This window comes from Crinia signifera, chromosome 3, assembly GCF_055691185.1.
Source record: "Crinia signifera chromosome 3, ASM5569118v1, whole genome shotgun sequence".
NCBI lineage: Eukaryota > Metazoa > Chordata > Amphibia > Anura > Myobatrachidae > Crinia > Crinia signifera.
Genome location: NC_139219.1, coordinates 35,809,788 through 35,827,555, shown reverse-complemented (window position 1 = coordinate 35,827,555; position 17,768 = coordinate 35,809,788). Strand labels below are relative to the sequence as shown.

Below are 17,768 nucleotides of genomic sequence, written 5' to 3'. Positions count from 1 at the left end.
CACAGCTGTAGTCATTACTAACTGTCACATTTTAAAACCTGCTGCATTCATTCCTACTATAGATCCACAGGTTGCCTGGAAATCATGCACCGTTGGTAGATCTTGAGTACAGGTTTGGCCACCCCTGGTGTAAATTATGTTGTACAGCTTCTCTTTTTCAGCAGGAAGAAACGCGCTAGCCACAAATAAGACGTGTCTCATTTGGAGAAGATTTGACCCCATCTACTTGCATCACTTATTTTCCAAGTGTTGATAAAAATGATAATACCGTATTACATACACCACAGCACATCTATAGATGTGAATCAGACCAGGGGAAGAAGGTGAGAGGTACAACAGGCAATGCTTAAAAAAGAAACACTTAAACAGAAATCCAGATAGTTACTTAGTATTTAAGTGATATTGATGTAACAGTTAGTGCTACACCTTCTTTCAAAGTAACATAGGCCGGTATACACTAAAGAGAAAATGCAGTAAAAACTCTTAATGCACTAAACCCCTCACGTCGGGGTTTCGCTGCTGATCACATCACCTCTTTTTTTGGAAGCTTTAGTAAATGTACCCCTTAGTATTACAATATAACTTTATTGGGAATATGTGAACGTGGCAGAAAGCGTTCAGGCCCTTTCTCTCACAGAGTGCAACTAAGCTGATCATCCACTCACTGGTCATCTCACGGCTTGACTACTGTAATGCTCTCCTCACCGGCCTCGCTCAATCCCAACTGGCTCCTCTCCAACCTGTCCTCAACTCTGCAGCCAGGCATATCTTCCTCTCCCGTCGCTCTAATTCTGCCACTCCCCTTCAACAAAATCTGCACTGGTTTCCATTCCCCTACAGAATCCTCTTCAAACACCTCACACTCACATACAGGGCCATCTCTAATTCCATTGCTCCATATATCTCTAACCTCATCTCCATTCATACACCCTCCCGCCCTCTATGGTCGGCCGACGACTGTCATCTCTCCTCCACCCTGATCACTGCTTCCCACGCTAGAGTACAGGACTTTGCCCGTGCTGCACCCCTTCAGTGGAACGCACTCCCTCGCTATATTAGACTCTGACCTTGCAAAGCTTCAAACGGGCACTGAAAACTAACCTATTCATCAAAGCGTACCCTTCCACTGCATAAACTAGCTGGTTCTCCGACCCCTTGCCTGTTTATATCCTGCTATCTAGCCACCACCCACTTGCTTGCACCTCTTGTAATCGGTCTGTCTCCCCTTCCTACTAGATTGTAAGCTCCTCCAAGCAGGGCCCTCTTCCCTCCTGTTGTCAAAGCCCACTTCTCTTCACATTTCACTCACAGCTGTCCTATACTCAAACACTCAGTGACCATCTTCGTCTGCATACTCATCTTACATCATTGTAAAATAACAATATAAATTGTAATGACAAAAACAACATTTTTTTTTGCTGCTGGAAGTGGCACCGCACCTCACTACAGCACATTATACATGTTTTGCACCTCACTGTGCTACATTGGAACCAGGTAACCACAGCCACGCTGCAATATGCCACAAATATAGCCTCTTACCTTTGGAGTTCGGGCATGTTTCCCACACCTGGCGTCCTTTACCAGACTTATATCCAACAGTTCAGTCTCCTAGAAAGAAAGAAAACAAATAAAAACGTGTATAAAAGATGAAAAATTGTATCCTTACCTAAGGTTCTCTCAGCAGTATGCAAATAGGTTACTAGCAATGCACTTAGGAGGAAAGCCACAATATGAAAAAAAAAACTCAGAATAAAAAATTAAGTCTATTAACCTTTGAGAGAGAGACAGGGTGGCAAATCTGGGTACAAGGCTGCACTGCATACCTTTGCACAGTGCAGTGTTATGCAAAGCCGTCCTCAAATCCACTCATCTGCTGGTAATACCTGCTGGCTTTCCCGGTGATGATGCAGGAGCGCGCAACAGCGCTCACCGCCGGGCCATACACACTGGGCGGCTTTGAGCTGAAAGCCGCTCAAACTTGCTGTTTTGAGTGGCTTTCAGCTCAAAGTCGCCCAGTGTGTATGGGCCTTAAGTACGGAAGTCTGGGAGAGCGGTAACAGCCCTGAAAATTGGCCTTTTTATACACTGGATACTGTATGGAAAACAGTATTAATATACTTAATAATATTTAACAGTACAGAAAAGAAAGATAAAGTAGCGCTTGCAAATGAGGAAAATCAATATAAAAATTTATTACACATGAATATGACAATAAATAAACAATATATTAAAGGAGTACACAATAAAATGTATATAAATAAAAGCTCAGGTCCTCAGTGGGTGCCACTTTTTATAGAATGTTAATAGGATCCGTCCTATATGTGCCGTGGGGTGGGAGTCTCGATATGGACCCAATGGAGTTCTTTTTGAACTGAGATGATATATAAAGTTTCCACTTGATTAAAGTCAGCGAATTATAGAAGATGAATATAATTACCACTGTTGGTCCCTTGGGAGTCTTGTGTCCATTTAGGACTGCTGAAGAAGCTGTGATCTCCGTGTAGGGTTGTGGATGAAATCTTCTCCGCTTGATAATGTACAGTAAATGTGGTAGAAGAAGCTGGTACACTGGGCATGTGTGGCATGTGTCCCTTACATTGATGTAGTGGCAGCTATATTGATCATATTATATACCAGTGCTAATGTTGTCATAATTTAAGGCACTTGCCAAAAGGTGGGTTTCCGGACAACAAGAACCACCCCCCCATGTTTGCCTATGCTGCGCCCCTCTTGTGTATCTCCACATACTGTAGCCTAGCCTGTTATCCAGAGCTGACCTTGGGCACAGACCATGTACATTAATGCCTGGGGCACTATTGCTTCAAGAGGGCACCAAGCAGCAGTGGCGTCACAAGCTGGGTGCGGCCCACACATGTGTCTCACCCAGGGAGGGCGGGGGGGGGGGGGTCTGTCAGAGGAAGATCTGGCACAACACAGAACCCAGTTTTCAGGGTCAACCAGGATGTCCAGGGATGCTGGACACGCCTCCACGGCAGAACATCGATCCCACAAGGCCACACCCTCTTTCTATTAAATCCTGCCCCCTTTTCAAGCAGCTGCACCTCTGGTCAGGGGTGGGGGGTGTAGTGTAGAGTTTGCACATTGTATCAGCACACCTGGTGACACCTCTGTCCAGCAGTCATCATGGCAGAATGGCCAAAACTTGTTTAAGGGGTACCAGCTACTTTCTTGCCTAAGGCACCAAACTGATCAGCGCCAGCACTTGTTAGATTCCAAACACAATCTGGCTTACGTGTAGCAATGTCAAGGTAAATTAGCTATGATTGTAATGTTGTTTGCGAAATTATTCCAGAGATAACTTTCTTATCATAGCTGGACCTTTAATTATAACCAACTTTAACTATACAGGCTTAAAATGACAAAATGATCTCTAATTGGTTTATTCTCATGGTAATAGTACTGTATGAGTGCAAAAGCTCATATAGCGACTTAATTTCCCTTAGGAAAAAGCAGAACTGTAAATGCACAAATTGAGGTCAAACATCAACAATTAACATCTTTCTTTAAATTCCCCCTTCAAACGAGTCTTTCATTGAATATATGCAGCATGTCGAAAAAATGTGATGCTTACTGCTATCTAGGTTAATGCGTCTGTAAATTGCTTATGAAAATACCTCCTTGTGTGTATATGTATATTTATATCTCTCTCATGCACTTAAAAGAAAAAAAAAATTTCCTTTCCAAGAAAAAAAAAATATATATATTAAGAATGTAGGCAAAAACTCAGGAAATATAAATTTACATAACACTTTGAATCCGGCGCAGTCTGCTAAATCTGACTTTCTAAACAGATCACAAAGTTGGGACAATTAATTAAAACGTTTACGTTTGGGCACTTGAGTGTTCTGGCTCCCAGGCAATTGGAGGGGGGGGGGTGGCGTGTGGTCGAAGGGGTGAGCGACATGTGTATGGGGCAGCTATGACGGTGAACACCTACAAGTTACTGGCATGGCCGGATATCTACTGGTGAAGCCGGTGCCGGCAACGCAACTCTTTCCGGGCATACCACCTATAAAAGAGGTTCAAATTTGTCACATTTTTTGGAAATCTTTAGATAAATCTTTGTCAAAATGTACTTTGCATTAAATCTTTTGTCCAGGACTGATCTTAGGGAAATCCTAAGGTAAATCTTAAGATCACATATCTTTCTAGTTTGTGGGCACCTTTAAATCCCGGGGATGTCAAAATCCATGCATTACTAGCATCTTCAGGAAATCACTTCTCAGTAATGTGTTCCAGAGAATTAGGGTATCCCAACAACTCTCATTTCCCTGTACTCTTCTATGGGGATGGTTCCACCAATCCGGCCACCCATATGTCGTTCCAATGAACTTCATATACAAAGTTGAGAATTAAATCCCCCTTGTTAATGCTAGACTAGCTGGTTTCTATGGCTACACCATCTACATGCAATATCAATATGTCCACCCGCATTCCCATTTGCAGTTTTCCGAACGGTTCCTGCTCCATCTTACTTGTTTCAGCGCAAATAAAGGAAGCTCCAGTATCCTCCTCAAACGATCACTACCGTATATACTCGAGTATAAGTCGACCCGAATATAAGCCGAGGCACCTAATTTTACAACAAAAAACTGGGAAAACGTATTGACTCAAGCGGGACCCTCACTCGAGTATAAGCCGAGGAGGGTTTTTTCAGCATAAAAAATGTTCTGAAAAAGTAGGCTTATACTCGAGTATATATGGTAACCATTGCAGGTATAAACATGTTCAAGGGCAAATACAAGCTAATGGAACCCTTTTTTGTTTGTGTTTTATAGTTTGTTTTGTACCTAAAAAAAGTATTCCTCTGCACCACTAAAATCAAAACAGTCACATGCCAACAGATGCAGTGGTTCAGCGTGGAGAAAGTTAATATATTAAACTAGTATTTGTGCAAATGTAATAAGAAAATTCTCCTTCAGAGATTTCTCCTTCAAGAATCTTGATCTAGAAGCAATTATAATTTTTTTTTTTAATAAAAGGAACCAACAGTATTACTTCTAATCACCAAACAGATCACAGCATGAAAGAACACATTAAATTCCAATTTATAAAACCATAAGCCTGCTAAACATTCCCTGTTGCAAAAGGGCATGGCAGAATTTCTATTAGAAAAATAACAAACAAAATATCAAATAAGAGAGAATAATGAACTATAATTATTCTGTGTGTTTCTCAACGCCTCTATTAATTACTGAAAAGCATTAAACATGTATTTAAAACACTTTCAGAAGTCAATTCCTTTCTCATTAGAAATCATACATATTGCATGCAAAACAGGGGGGCGTGACCAGCCACCACAGAGGCTTGGCCAATCATTAGAGAGGACACAGCCTGCAGACAACATGGCTACCACCTACAAGGCTCTCTCCTCCTCCACAGCTCCCTACCTCTCTTCACTGATCTCTATCCACACTCCCTCCCGTCCTCTTCGCTCCATCGCTGACCGCCGACTGACCTCTCACCTAATCACCTCCTCCCACTCCCGTGTCCAAGACTTCTCTCGCGCTGCCCCCCTGCACTGGAACAACCTCCCGCCACCCATCAGGCTTTCTGATTCCCTTACCTCCTTCAAGCGCTCCCTCAAAACCCACTTTTTTCGACTAGCCTATCCCTCCTCCTAACCTCTTTTGATCCTCCTATCCTGCCTCCGTTCCCCTCCGTTCCTACTTATCCTATTGTATTTCGTTCGTCCACCCACCTATTTTTAGTATGTTAACTCTTATGAGCAGGGCCCTCCTTCCTCACGTACTCACCCTACCTCATTACCTCACCTGTGCTCCTGTCCTGTTCTTCACTTCCTCTACTTCATCTTCAGTCTCCTTGACAATTTTGACACCTACTTCTGAACTGATGCTGATTTTAGTTCTACCAGCTATACCCCTATTTATACTGTATCTTTCAACACACCCTGTATGTTACCTTGTAATTTTTTTTTTTTTTTTTGCTATGTACGGCGCTGCGGACACTTTGCGGCGCCTTATAAATAAACGTACTACTACTACTACTATAGAGCATGGTCTGGATCCCTTTATAAATGCCCTTTTATATTTGTTATATTTGTTAGCTGTGGGGACCAGTGTGATCGTTTTTTCATATGGGGGCCAATGTGTTTGTTTGTTTTTCCTGTGGTAGTCTGATGGTGTGCCTTGGCAATTTTATAAATCTTATTTGGTGTGCCCTGAGAAAAAAGGTTGGAAATCACTTCCCTACCTCAATAAAGTGATGATGCGTTTTTTTTTTTTTTTTTTTAACGGGGGGCAGTGATGACACAATCACATTCCATAGCCCCCATAACTCCCATTCTATTCTGGGACCTGTCAGAGGGTAACACTACAACATGTGCAAGTATGCTCATACTATGTCTATTCTTTTGTAGACAAGGGGTAGACTTTAAAATTACTAAAGAAGAGTATGTTTAAATACATAATGATTAAATAAATGGTTCTTCTTGAACAGATCATTAATATTGATGAGCAGAGTTTTAAATTAACATGAGGATGTCAGTTTTAATCTCGCAACTCACCTCACTTACAACGAGAAAGCTAATTGTAGCCGGCACGACTGTTTATTTTCTGCTTTATTGTACCATATGATTAAACACTGACACACTAATGGACTTGATTGATCACATTTGTTTAATTATGGCTGAGGTTTTATTTTCTTTTTAATTGTTAATGTATATTGTTTCGGAGAGCACAGTAATCATCACAGTACTGTAAGAAAATGTTAAAATGTCATCAATGCAGTAGTCGTTTCCTAATACGAATTCAGCACTAATAAATAACATCACTAACAAAAATAGTTTGGGGAATGACACCGCCATTACAACATATACCAACGTTTAAAAAAGGTAATGGATGGATAATAAATATATACTGGCTTCTCTGTTCTTTTTTTTTTAAGATAGATTGTCCAGGACAATTCAGCACATTAAACCAGTAATGTCACACATAGGAGGCAGTGTTGAGTCTCAGAAGAAGGGCTATGCCAGAAGCATTCTAAGGGCGAGATGTATTAAACTTAAAATGCGGTAAAACCCCGGTTTTACCGAATTTTCCGATGTATCAAAACCCAGCCGCACGGATACCGCATTTTAGGGTATCGCCACCTTTGGGTGGCGATACCCTATAGAAGCCTATGGGCTTCTCTTCGCCGCCTCCGACGCAAACCCGCCGCCTCGCCGACCCCCCCTCTGGCTTACCTTCCTGAAGGGTCCTCCTGGACCCCGGAAGGTAAACCCCTCCTCCCCCTAGTGAAGCAGCCGAACATCCTTCCGGCTGCAGGGGGGAGGAAGAGGTGCCGGGGACAGCCTGCTTAGCTGGGGAGCAGGAGGCGGCAGGAAGGTGACGGAGACCCCCCGCACACCACAGTACAGGTATCGCTGGGGGCCTCCGTCACCGCACCGCGATGCCAGCCGCATATGTTAGTACATATGCGCTGGCATCGCGGCGGGGGGGCCACGAAGGGCGGCGATGTATTTTAATACATCTCGCCCTAAGGCATAGTTGCCTACTCACTAGAGAACACTGGCCCTGACAGATAGCTTAGCACACATCGCTGGCACATTGCTGGGACCTGCAGATTTACTTGTCTGTGGTCCCGACGCTCCTCCTTTCTCCTGCGACTAATAAAAACTGACCTTCAAAAAATGGCTGCACCCATACATCAGAACGTTTTTGAGAATGCTAGAGGAGGTGGCGGCCATTTTGTGAGGGTCAGTTTTCAATGGCAGCAGGAGCCAGGAGGAGAGGAGTTGGAGGAGAGGGGTTTGAGGACAAGACCGGAAGGGGATGCCGCATATGGAGGGGTAAGGCAGGGTTAGGTAAGGGGGGGGGGGGGGTTAACTTTACTTGGGGGAGCCGACTACATTTTTTGGCGGGGGGGGGGGGGGGGGCACAAAATTAGTAGTTACACCACTGATTGCTCAAAACACTCATCTATACACATCGCTATGTGTGAAGGCCCCATCAGAGAGGAATACATGCAGATGTGTCTACATACTATACATCTAGTCTTCTTCCTTTCGCATTAAACAGCCCTTCTAGTCACGCCATGCCAAGGTGCGACTCGGTAAACCCAGGTGTCTTTTTGCCGCATTTCCATTAAAAAAAATTGTAGGACATGAATAAGATGCACAAGCAGCTTCTGCTGATTATAATGATATGCAGCATGTCTGTATCCTGTATGTGACTGCAGCTGTATCTGCATAAGAATTGTAAGGTTACAGTGTAGCATTGCATATACATATACAGCCGCATCACAAAGTCACATCAAGTGGCGCATACAAAGCATAGCTCAAATCTGACACTTCAGGTGCATACATGCTGGGCGTTTGTATAGAGACTGTGGAAAGTCTCACTTGGCTGGTAAAACAGGCCATGGACGGTGGCGGCCGGCAGTGATGCGGTAGTGTGCATCACCTCTCATCACCCGACCACACACACACACGTGAAACTGAGCTACAGTACTTTGAGTTCAAATTCACCTGTGTATGGGTCTTTAGGGATAAATTTACTAAATCTGAATTCTATTGAAGGTGGGTGTTGCCTATAGCAACCAATCATATTCTACTTATTTATTTAGCTCCTTCTAGAAGATAGATAGATAGAAATAATTGGTTGCTATTGGCATCATCCAATCTTCAATAGGACTCCCATCTTAGTAACTTTACCCCTTACTCATTACCTGTATTATGTAAATGTCCAGCGTTGGCAGCACTGAGCCCTAAAGCAAGAAGCTGAGAAATAACTTCTCTGGTAAAGTTTGAGCCCCTGGCGATTTCCTGCTTTTATTTATTCATCAAATTGAAATATATTTTCCGTTTCAGAGTTCCAGGGAAGCTTTCAAAACCTTCACTTAAAAAACGTACACGCAGATCACTGGCAAGAAGCACCTGGTAAGGTTTATACTTGTGAAAGTATACACAAATATTAAATATTCAGGCACCATTGCATTAAGGATTTTTAGCCAGCATTTGTTTCCCTCACAAACCCTACCAGAAGCTAGAAATGTATATGTATTTATTGCAAGTGCAGTAAAGCATGAATTAAACATAAAAGATGTAATATATATTTAATTGCACAGAACTTTATATTCTGAGCTAGTGGAGGAACGAATGCCAGATTAAAGCCAAAAAGTTCTTAACCCTTTGAGTGCCAAGTGAATTTGTCAAAATAGGTGTGAAAATTGCCAAGCAAACGTTTCTATTCATCATAATGGCCTGTAATGCTCACCTTATATAGGAAATGTAATCTTTTTCTACGCACATTTTATTTGAATGTATATAACAAATGTAAGCGACGATGGGATTTTTAGTGGATATGTTGTGCATCTCTCATGAAGATGTTGGCACTCTGTGTTAATGATTCCGTATTTTGGCACATAATATCCTGAAAGTCACTGATACCCAGCCACTGATACCCAGCGGTGTAGCTAGGAGCCATGGTGCCCGGAGCAAGGGCATGTTTCGCGTCCCCCCTACCCACTATCACTAAGCCCCGCCCCCATGCTGTTAAATCAGCTAAATCACGGATCTCCGTGGAGGGGGCGGGGCTAAAATGACGCGATTGTGCCGTTTTAGCTCCGCCCCCTCCTCTGAAACCCGAGGATTGCGGCATTTTAATGCGCCAGTAAAATCGGGGGCGTGGCCAAATAGCGGGAGGCATGGCCACGCCCCCTTCGTGGGATTTTTTTTCGAGGGGGACACTTTGCTCATCCTCCGGCTCCGACCTCCCCTCCTAAGCAGCACAGCACACTACAGCGTGTGCTGTGCTGACAGTGACAGCATGAGCTTCTCATATGCTGTCACACAGTCGGCCTGTCATATAGTCAGTGTGACAGGCACAGCGGCGGACGGCAGCAAATACACTGTAACATCAGTAAGGTGCAGAGGGTGAATTGAGTGCCGGACTCCCGGCCGGCTCAATTGTGGAGAAGGGGGCGGCGCCCTACGCCCCATCGCCGCCTGACTCCACCGTCCCTACGCCTCTGCTGATACCACACAAATAATCCAGGTCTCTCTGCTGTGTGAAAGGGCCATTTCAAATGACCCGGGTTCCGCAGCCCGACATTCCAACCCAGGTTAAAAGAGGGATTAATCCCGGGTCAGACCAGGGTTGCTTGGCAGTGTGAACGGGTAACCCAGGTTAAGGGGGATATTCAATCACCTGCGACCATCTCCCGACGGTGTCTTCCTCAACAGCATTGAGCAGGGGATCTCGTAGAATGAGCCCAACTTCACAAGCAGTCAGGCTCGTTCTGCCGAGAACGCCCGGGAATTGCCAAGCTCCTAGCCACAGCTCAACGATTCCCGGCCACTTCTCGTAGCCATGCTCCTTTCTCAGCGCAGCAGGCGGGACATTGAAAACCGCCTGCGATTTCTCGGTCGAGCTGACGGGACAGGGTTACGCAACCCGGGTCCCGTTCACACTGGGAGGATGCCAGTAGGACTCAGCTGGAGGCAGCATATTTCTATACCGACATTTACACTCACGCGGCTTGAAAGAATAATTCTAGAAAAGACTCCGTACAATGATTTCATCCTGGTTATAGAAGCAGGAAGAAATTTGTTTTAAGTTATGCAAAGCAGATGTTCATTAAATATTGATGAGACAGACTTAGATCTACGCAGAAATGTAAAAATGTATAATTTAGCAGCCTAAAGCAGCCGTCCGGACAAAATCAAAGGGAAGTCATTTATGTCCATAGTGACAAACAGTTACCAGGCCATAGCGCACTGTGGGGCAGATTCTCTAAGCTTCAAAAGTGATAAAATGGAGAGTGATAAACAGCCAGCCACAGACTGTGTTTGAAAAATGTCAGACAGGAGCTGATTGGCTGGCTGTTTATCACTCTCCATGTTATCACTTTTGAAGCTTAGAGAATCTGCCCTGTATCTTTTAGTTTTAACACCTGCACAAATGTTAGGAATTCTATATCTCTGTAACTAATAAAGGCTTGGTAACTACATACGTGTCAGTAATTCTAGTGCACAGGGAAACCGGGCCATTTTTCGGTGGGCTGGTACCAGTGCCAGATTAAAGTCTAAATGGGCCTGGAGCTGAAAATGATCAAGGGCCTGTTACGCGCAATAATAGGGGTTGTGGCCAGCACCTAATAATGTGGGGGGGCGTGACCAGTGTTCTGGTTGGGTGGTCTGCTCATGGCTGTGTCTCTATTTGTGTAAATACTTTCAACTAATTGTATATGCCTGGAAAAGGCAGGGGGCTGGCATAGGAAAAATGCAGGGAGATATATTGGTGGGTGCCCTCCAAAGTTGCACCCGCAGGACGCCGATGTCCTAAGATACTTGCAGGGTGAGGCGGCACTCCAGTCATAAAAAAAAACACTGAAAGCCAAAACTTGGTAGGCAACATTTCAGCACCTTTTATGTAGTCACCTAGGTTTACCACACTATATACCCCTTATACAAATCATGCAACACAATAGTAACCCCCTTATACTGTACTTGCCTCTTACACATTATGCCACCAAAATTCACACCGACTGAGCCAAAATTCACACTAGGGCACACGGATTGAGTCAAAAGTCATATTATGCCACACAGATTAAGGCAAAATTCACATTTTGCCACATGGATTGAGCCAAAATACACACTATACCAAACAGATTGAGCAATAATGCACAATATGCTTCATAAACAGGGGCATTGTGTGCATAAAAAATTTACACCATAATGCCCATTACATGTTAAGCCACACACCATAATGTCCATTACATATTATGCCAAACACCATAATGCCTATTAAAAATTATGCTACATAAGTGCATGCTCATTGCCAGTGGTTCCATGCTCGTTGCCATGTGGGATTACATGCTCATTGCCAAGGGGGAATACATGCTCATGTAACTGGGGGACAGCCACCACCAGGCAGAAATGACAGCCATTGACAGCCTGGCAGAGAGCAGCATGCTGTCTGGCTGTATTTAGAGCACTGCAGGTCCCGACTATTTGAAATAATACCCCTTTCACACCGTTAATATGGTCCCAGGATCATGCAGGGACATTCCCAGGCCCCTTTTACACCAGCCTAGTCCCTGCATTTTCTGATGTGAGGGGGAAAGATCCCCCCTCCCCCCCTTTAACAAACCAGCTATATCTTCGGAACCAACTGACCCATTTACATAAGACCAGTATCATTTTGAAGAACTTTTGAGTGGAATTTGAATGATTTTGGTCCCGTGAAACTGGGACGTTTGGTTCCAGATAAATCTGTCCTCAAACAACATGAACGGGTGCCGGACGGCTCCCCAACAGTCGGGATTCCGCTCATTCCTCCGACGTCGGAATCTTGACTGCGCCCTCGTGGGGGTCCACAACCCCCATAGAGGGAGAATAGGGTGCCCGCAAGGGTCTTTATTGCGCTCCCCACGCTGTGCAGTCGGGATTCCGACGTTTGAGTAATGACTGTCGGAATCCCGACTGTCGGGGAAATATACCACACCCACATGAACAGCCATGAAATTACATTTGAGAAATAAAAAAAAAACGGTTTTCCCACAATATCTCTGGAATCAATAAACCCATTTGGACCAGCCTGGTATCAGATTGAAGGCCCAGTGATTTGGATTTGACTGAGATCTGGAGGGGGAACTGGCAGCCATTGGAACCCAGTGGGGGTCGGAATTAATGGGACCCATGTTATCCTACGGGAAAAACGTTCCAGCTTTGCCTGGTGGTTTCTCTGGTTCCCGGGGGGCTAGAAACGAGGGGCCAGGCTCGTTGGAAAGCCCTGGTCCTCAGCTACAAAATGGGCCTATTTGGAGAGTGGGCCTGGAGCTGTAGCTCCATCAGGTCCATTGTTAATCCGGCTCTGGCTGGTACTGATTTGCCCGCTTTTTCCCCTGGCTGTGCCGCAGGCCTTGCATCCGCACTACCACAGCGGTTAGTGCCTGCAGCCGAAGCCACCAACTCCTGGCTGCTCAGTGGCCACAGTCAATATGGCCTCGGCTGTATTAAAGTGTTGCTATGGCCACCGGTCGCTTACGGGTGACATCAAATCACCCGGGACTGAGCTAGTTCAGCGTGCGTGGTGGTGGCGTGGCACTGAGTCATCGAAGCCAGATAAGTGGCAGTGCCCCCCAAAGGCCGGGTCTTTACCATTACCACCCCCCCCCCCCCAGCAGTGTCATTACCGTTACCACCCCCACCGTGTCATCTGAAAACAGCAGCTAGCATTGTAAGATCTGTAAATAAAAGTATGGTTTCCTCTTAGGAAGTGCACATATATGTGTGAATCATGTTCATTTTCTTTCAGAACCTAATTTCTGCTCTTAGACAAGGAGGTTGCGAAAAGAGGAAAATCCTGAAGACCAGACACAGTGCCCTGCACACTGGATGGAACTTGCTTTGTGGACGGCTGTAAGTGGATATTGCAATGACTTTGTAGACAAGTTTTTTCAACACAGCTCACCCATCAAGCTGGCACACGACAGAACGCGGCCGAGCACAGCTGCTGTCTAGGACGTCCCAGTTTTACATTCCAGGACATTAATACGGGAGAGTGGCTCCAATAAAGCAATATAAGGAATACTTACTGACCCCGGCATCTTGATACGGAGAATCCAGACAGGGGCTCATTAAGTGAATTAACCCTCTTTCCCCTGCCCTCAAACTCTCACTACTTGCAGATTTACCCTAAACCCTTCTGCAGCATAACCCGAACCCTACTGCCTGTACCCCGCTGCCTAGACCGGCCAAGCAGCCTAGCCCCGCTAACCCCTTGTAACTGCCTAAACCAGCCCTTCCCTGATCCTAACTTGCTTTCTTACCTCCCCTCACAGCCTATTGGCCTGAGACTACCCCTTCCCTGTCCCTGACTCTAACCTGTCCCTGCATACTTTCGTTTAGGATGCTGGATGGCGGAATTCTGGCATTGGCATTCTGATCCATTTAGAGGTTGGTGTCCTGAATATACTAGATCGTATCATACAGGGATGTAGTTAAATATTCGGTACTCTTTACCTAGAAGGGCGCCAGCGATTGGAATCGCGGGTGTCGGGGGTAAAAATCGCGGTCATCGCGGGCATCGCGGGTAAATCGCGGGTACATAAAAATCTGCTACCCGCGATGACCGCGATTTTCCCATAGGGAACAATGTTAAAAAGGCTGATTGAGCGCGATTTTCATGTAAAATGCCTCAATGCCCGCTATTTGGCCATAGGAATCAATGTTAAATGGGCTACAGAGCCCAAATAGGCAAAATTAACCCTTAAATGTCCCCCCAAATTTTTAACGCCACCCCACGATCCACGCCAACCCGAAGCGTGGCGAGCGCAGCGAGCCCGCGAGGGGCGGCGGTACGCGTCCTCCGACCTTTTCATGCCCTACTATCCACGTCGGCGTGGAGTTGAGAATAGAATAGTGTGGCGAGCGCAGCGAGCCACCGAGCCCGAAGCGTGGCGAGCGCAGCGAGCCCCGCGAGGGGACGCGGATACCTTCACAGGTAAACGCGTCCCCTCGCGGGCTTCACAGGTGTCCGCGTCGCCACGGACACCTGTGAAGCCCGCGAGGGGACGCGTATAACTGTGAAGGTATCCGCGTCCCCTCGCGGGGCTCGCTGCGCTCGCCACGCTTCGGGCTCGGTGGCTCGCTGCGCTCGCCACACTATTCTATTCTCAACTCCACGCCGCCGTGGATAGTAGGGCATTAAAAGGTCGGAGGACGCGTACCGCCGGCGCTCGCCACGCTTCGGGTTGGCGTGGATCGTGGGGTGGCGTTAAAAATTTGGGGGGACATTTAAGGGTTAATTGTGCCTATTTGGGCTCTGTAGCCCATTTAACATTGATTCCTATGGCCAAATCGGGTCCATTGAGGCATTTAACAGTAAAATCGCGTTGGTCGGGCCATTTAACATTGATTCCTATGGGAAATCGGGTGCATCGCGTCGCGGGCACATTTATGGACGGCCGCGACGCGACCGACGCGATTTCCATGTTTAACATGGGTTTCATTGGGAAATCGCGGGCATCGCGTCGGTCGCGTCGCGGCCAGACATAAATGTACCCGCGATCACCACGACGGGCGCCCTTCTAGGTAAAGAGTACCCTAACATTTATCAGCTTATTTCCAACATCCATCTGGAATACAAGGAGGCTCTCACTGGTACCTGGATACACACTAAGGAATCTATTCAAAGCCTGCTCCACCAGCCTGCTAAGCAGTGCTGTGTTGTTTCTATTAAATCACACCACCCAGGGGATGGCATTAAACCGGATCTAGGGCCAGATTCTCTAAGCTTCAAAAGTGATAAAATAGAGAGTGATAAACAGCCAGCCAATCAGCTCCTACCTGACATTTTTCAAACACAGTCTGTGACATGGTAGTTAGGAGCTGATTGGCTGTCTGTTTATCACTCTCCATTTTATCACTTTTGAAGCTTAGAGAATCTGGCCCCTAGAGAGGTACCTTATTTTGTCTGGCCAGACAAGTCAAAACTGGTAACATTATACTATTTTTATTTTTAAAAGACATGCTAATGACAACTAATACCATGTTCTCACTGCCAGTGAGTGCCGGGGACTGCAGGGACTGCAAGGCAAATTCCCGGGTGAAGAAGTTCTACCCGGTAATTTGCCTTTTAACACGGGTTTTTATGCAGTGAGAAACCATGTCTGCATACCCGGATTTCAAACACGGGTAAAAAGAAGGGTTTTACCCGTGTATGAGATCCGGGTATGCAACCCGTTGACACTGCAAAAAAACCTGTGTTAAAAGGCAAATTTCCGGGTCGACATGCTAGACCTGGGAATTTGCCTGCAGTGAGAACGGGGTATAATATGCATGCTTTAAAAAAAAAGTAAAACTGGACTACTAACATTTAGTATAAGACACTTCAATAATAACATCTGAGTTGCAAATCAATTAATTATTGTTTTTTATGTTATTTTTCTGTGTAGGTGTATGTATTATTATTTTTTTTTTAATGTTCACTGGCCAGTGATTTACAGTATATACAGATAATAAATTTAAGTTATACTAAGGCTGTCCCCAGCGCAGTTTTTATAAGTTGTGTGTTTGATTCATAGGTTAGTTTTTTTTCCACGAGCCACGTTTTCAGGTTAGGGAACAGAAAGAAGTTGCAGGGAGCCTGCATCCAAGTATGGTGGATGCGGCAATAATTCATAGCGCAATTCATGTAATTTTGGCTGCTTCCGGATGAGGGAGCTGGTGCATTGTCGTGGTGAAAAAAAAAAACAACTAACCTAAGAATCAATCTGAAATTTGTTATGGCGTTGTTTGAAAGATGTTAGTACATGATAGCAATACCAACTTTCCTCAGCAACGCCACCTGTCTTCAAACACAGGTACTTATTGATCCACCCTCAAATATACAGTAGAAATCCCATCTTATACCCCTTTCACTCAGAAAATGAAATACCCGGGTGAAGCAGTTCCACCCGGGAATTTCATTAAATACACGGGTCCTTTTTCTGTGTGAAAGGGCACACCCGTGTCGTAGATCCCGTGTCTCCGACCCTGAAATTGACCAGGGTCGAGGACACGGATTTATGACCCGTGTTGACCCTTTCACACAGAAGAAATACCAGTGTTATTCAGCAAATTACCGGGTAGAAATTTTCAACCCGGTAATTTGTTCTTCTGTGTGAATGGGGGTCAGGCTGCTCCCGGCAAAATGACACGGCATTTGAAATGCCGTGCATTTGCCGGGTTTTTCAGACTTTTCTGTCTGAAAGGGGTATTAGTAAATAAGTGTGTTACAGTGTCTTAAATACACACAAATGTTGTTATATATTTGTATTTGACGATCATTACAACTGCTTTAATTCTGCCAAAACATCCATGTCTGCAAGATGTTACGGCTGGGAGGGTTACATAAATAGGCCCAAACATGATTTACCCTTTGGGGCTTCTGAATGAAACAATATGAGTCATTTTAAACGAAGCTAAATTGTTAATCTCTACACAAGTGTTATAAATGCAGATAAATGTGATTGTGTCTGCTGCAATCACCCCTCTATCCACATATGCACTAAATGGAATCTGCTGCCCTGAAACATTCCCCTTCTAGGGGCAGCATGGTGTGCATAGTGGCTAGCATTACTACCCCACAGATCAGAGGTCATGAGTAACGCCCCATACACACGGGGCGAGGGATCCTCCGTGCTGAGCGATACTGTTTAGCACAGATTGATCAGCACACATCGCTCAGCACCCAGCAATGAACCAGCAATGTGTACTGAACGATCTGGCACGGACAGTGTTCTCTGGTGTGAGAACACTGGTGATCCGTGTTTCTTTACCAAGGCAATATCTGTGTTGGGTTTGTATGTTCTCCTCGTATTTACATGAGTTTCCAAGTAGTCTACGTGTCCCTGTGATCGGGAATATAAATTGCAAGCGTCACAGGATAGAGTCTGATGTAAATTACTGAAATATTGATGGGAACAGTGGCACACCTCGGGGACAGAATGAGTGACCCAATCACTAAAGAGCTAACGGCGCCATACAGATGTAAGCACTAAATACAACATAAATGCTCAGTGATAAAGTACATTGCCCAGAGGACAGCTGCAGGGGATCAAGATGTTCTTCCTCTCTTGAGAGTGGTTGTAATCTGGGAGTCCATACACCTGAGTGTCTGACGCACTAGCATGGGAACATGGATTGGTTATAATACTCCCTGCAATGTTATATTTACACCTGACATAACCACTCCGTGTGCTGAACCGCAATGTTGTAAAAGTATCCCTCCAAGAGATAT

At 45.3% G+C, this 17,768-nt stretch overlaps 1 protein-coding gene across 3 annotated transcripts in view; it reads right to left on the bottom strand.

Annotated features, from left to right (window-relative positions):
* PLCB1 (phospholipase C beta 1) overlaps window positions 1-17,768 on the bottom strand; it is a 632,132-nt gene that overhangs the window by 426,978 nt on the left and 187,386 nt on the right. For all 3 annotated transcript variants that reach the window (XM_083175630.1, XM_083175632.1, XM_083175631.1), the window contains exon 3: window positions 1,540-1,608. In XM_083175630.1, the coding sequence (XP_083031756.1) occupies window positions 1,540-1,608 (69 nt within the window). The remainder of the gene's footprint in view (window positions 1-1,539; window positions 1,609-17,768) is intronic.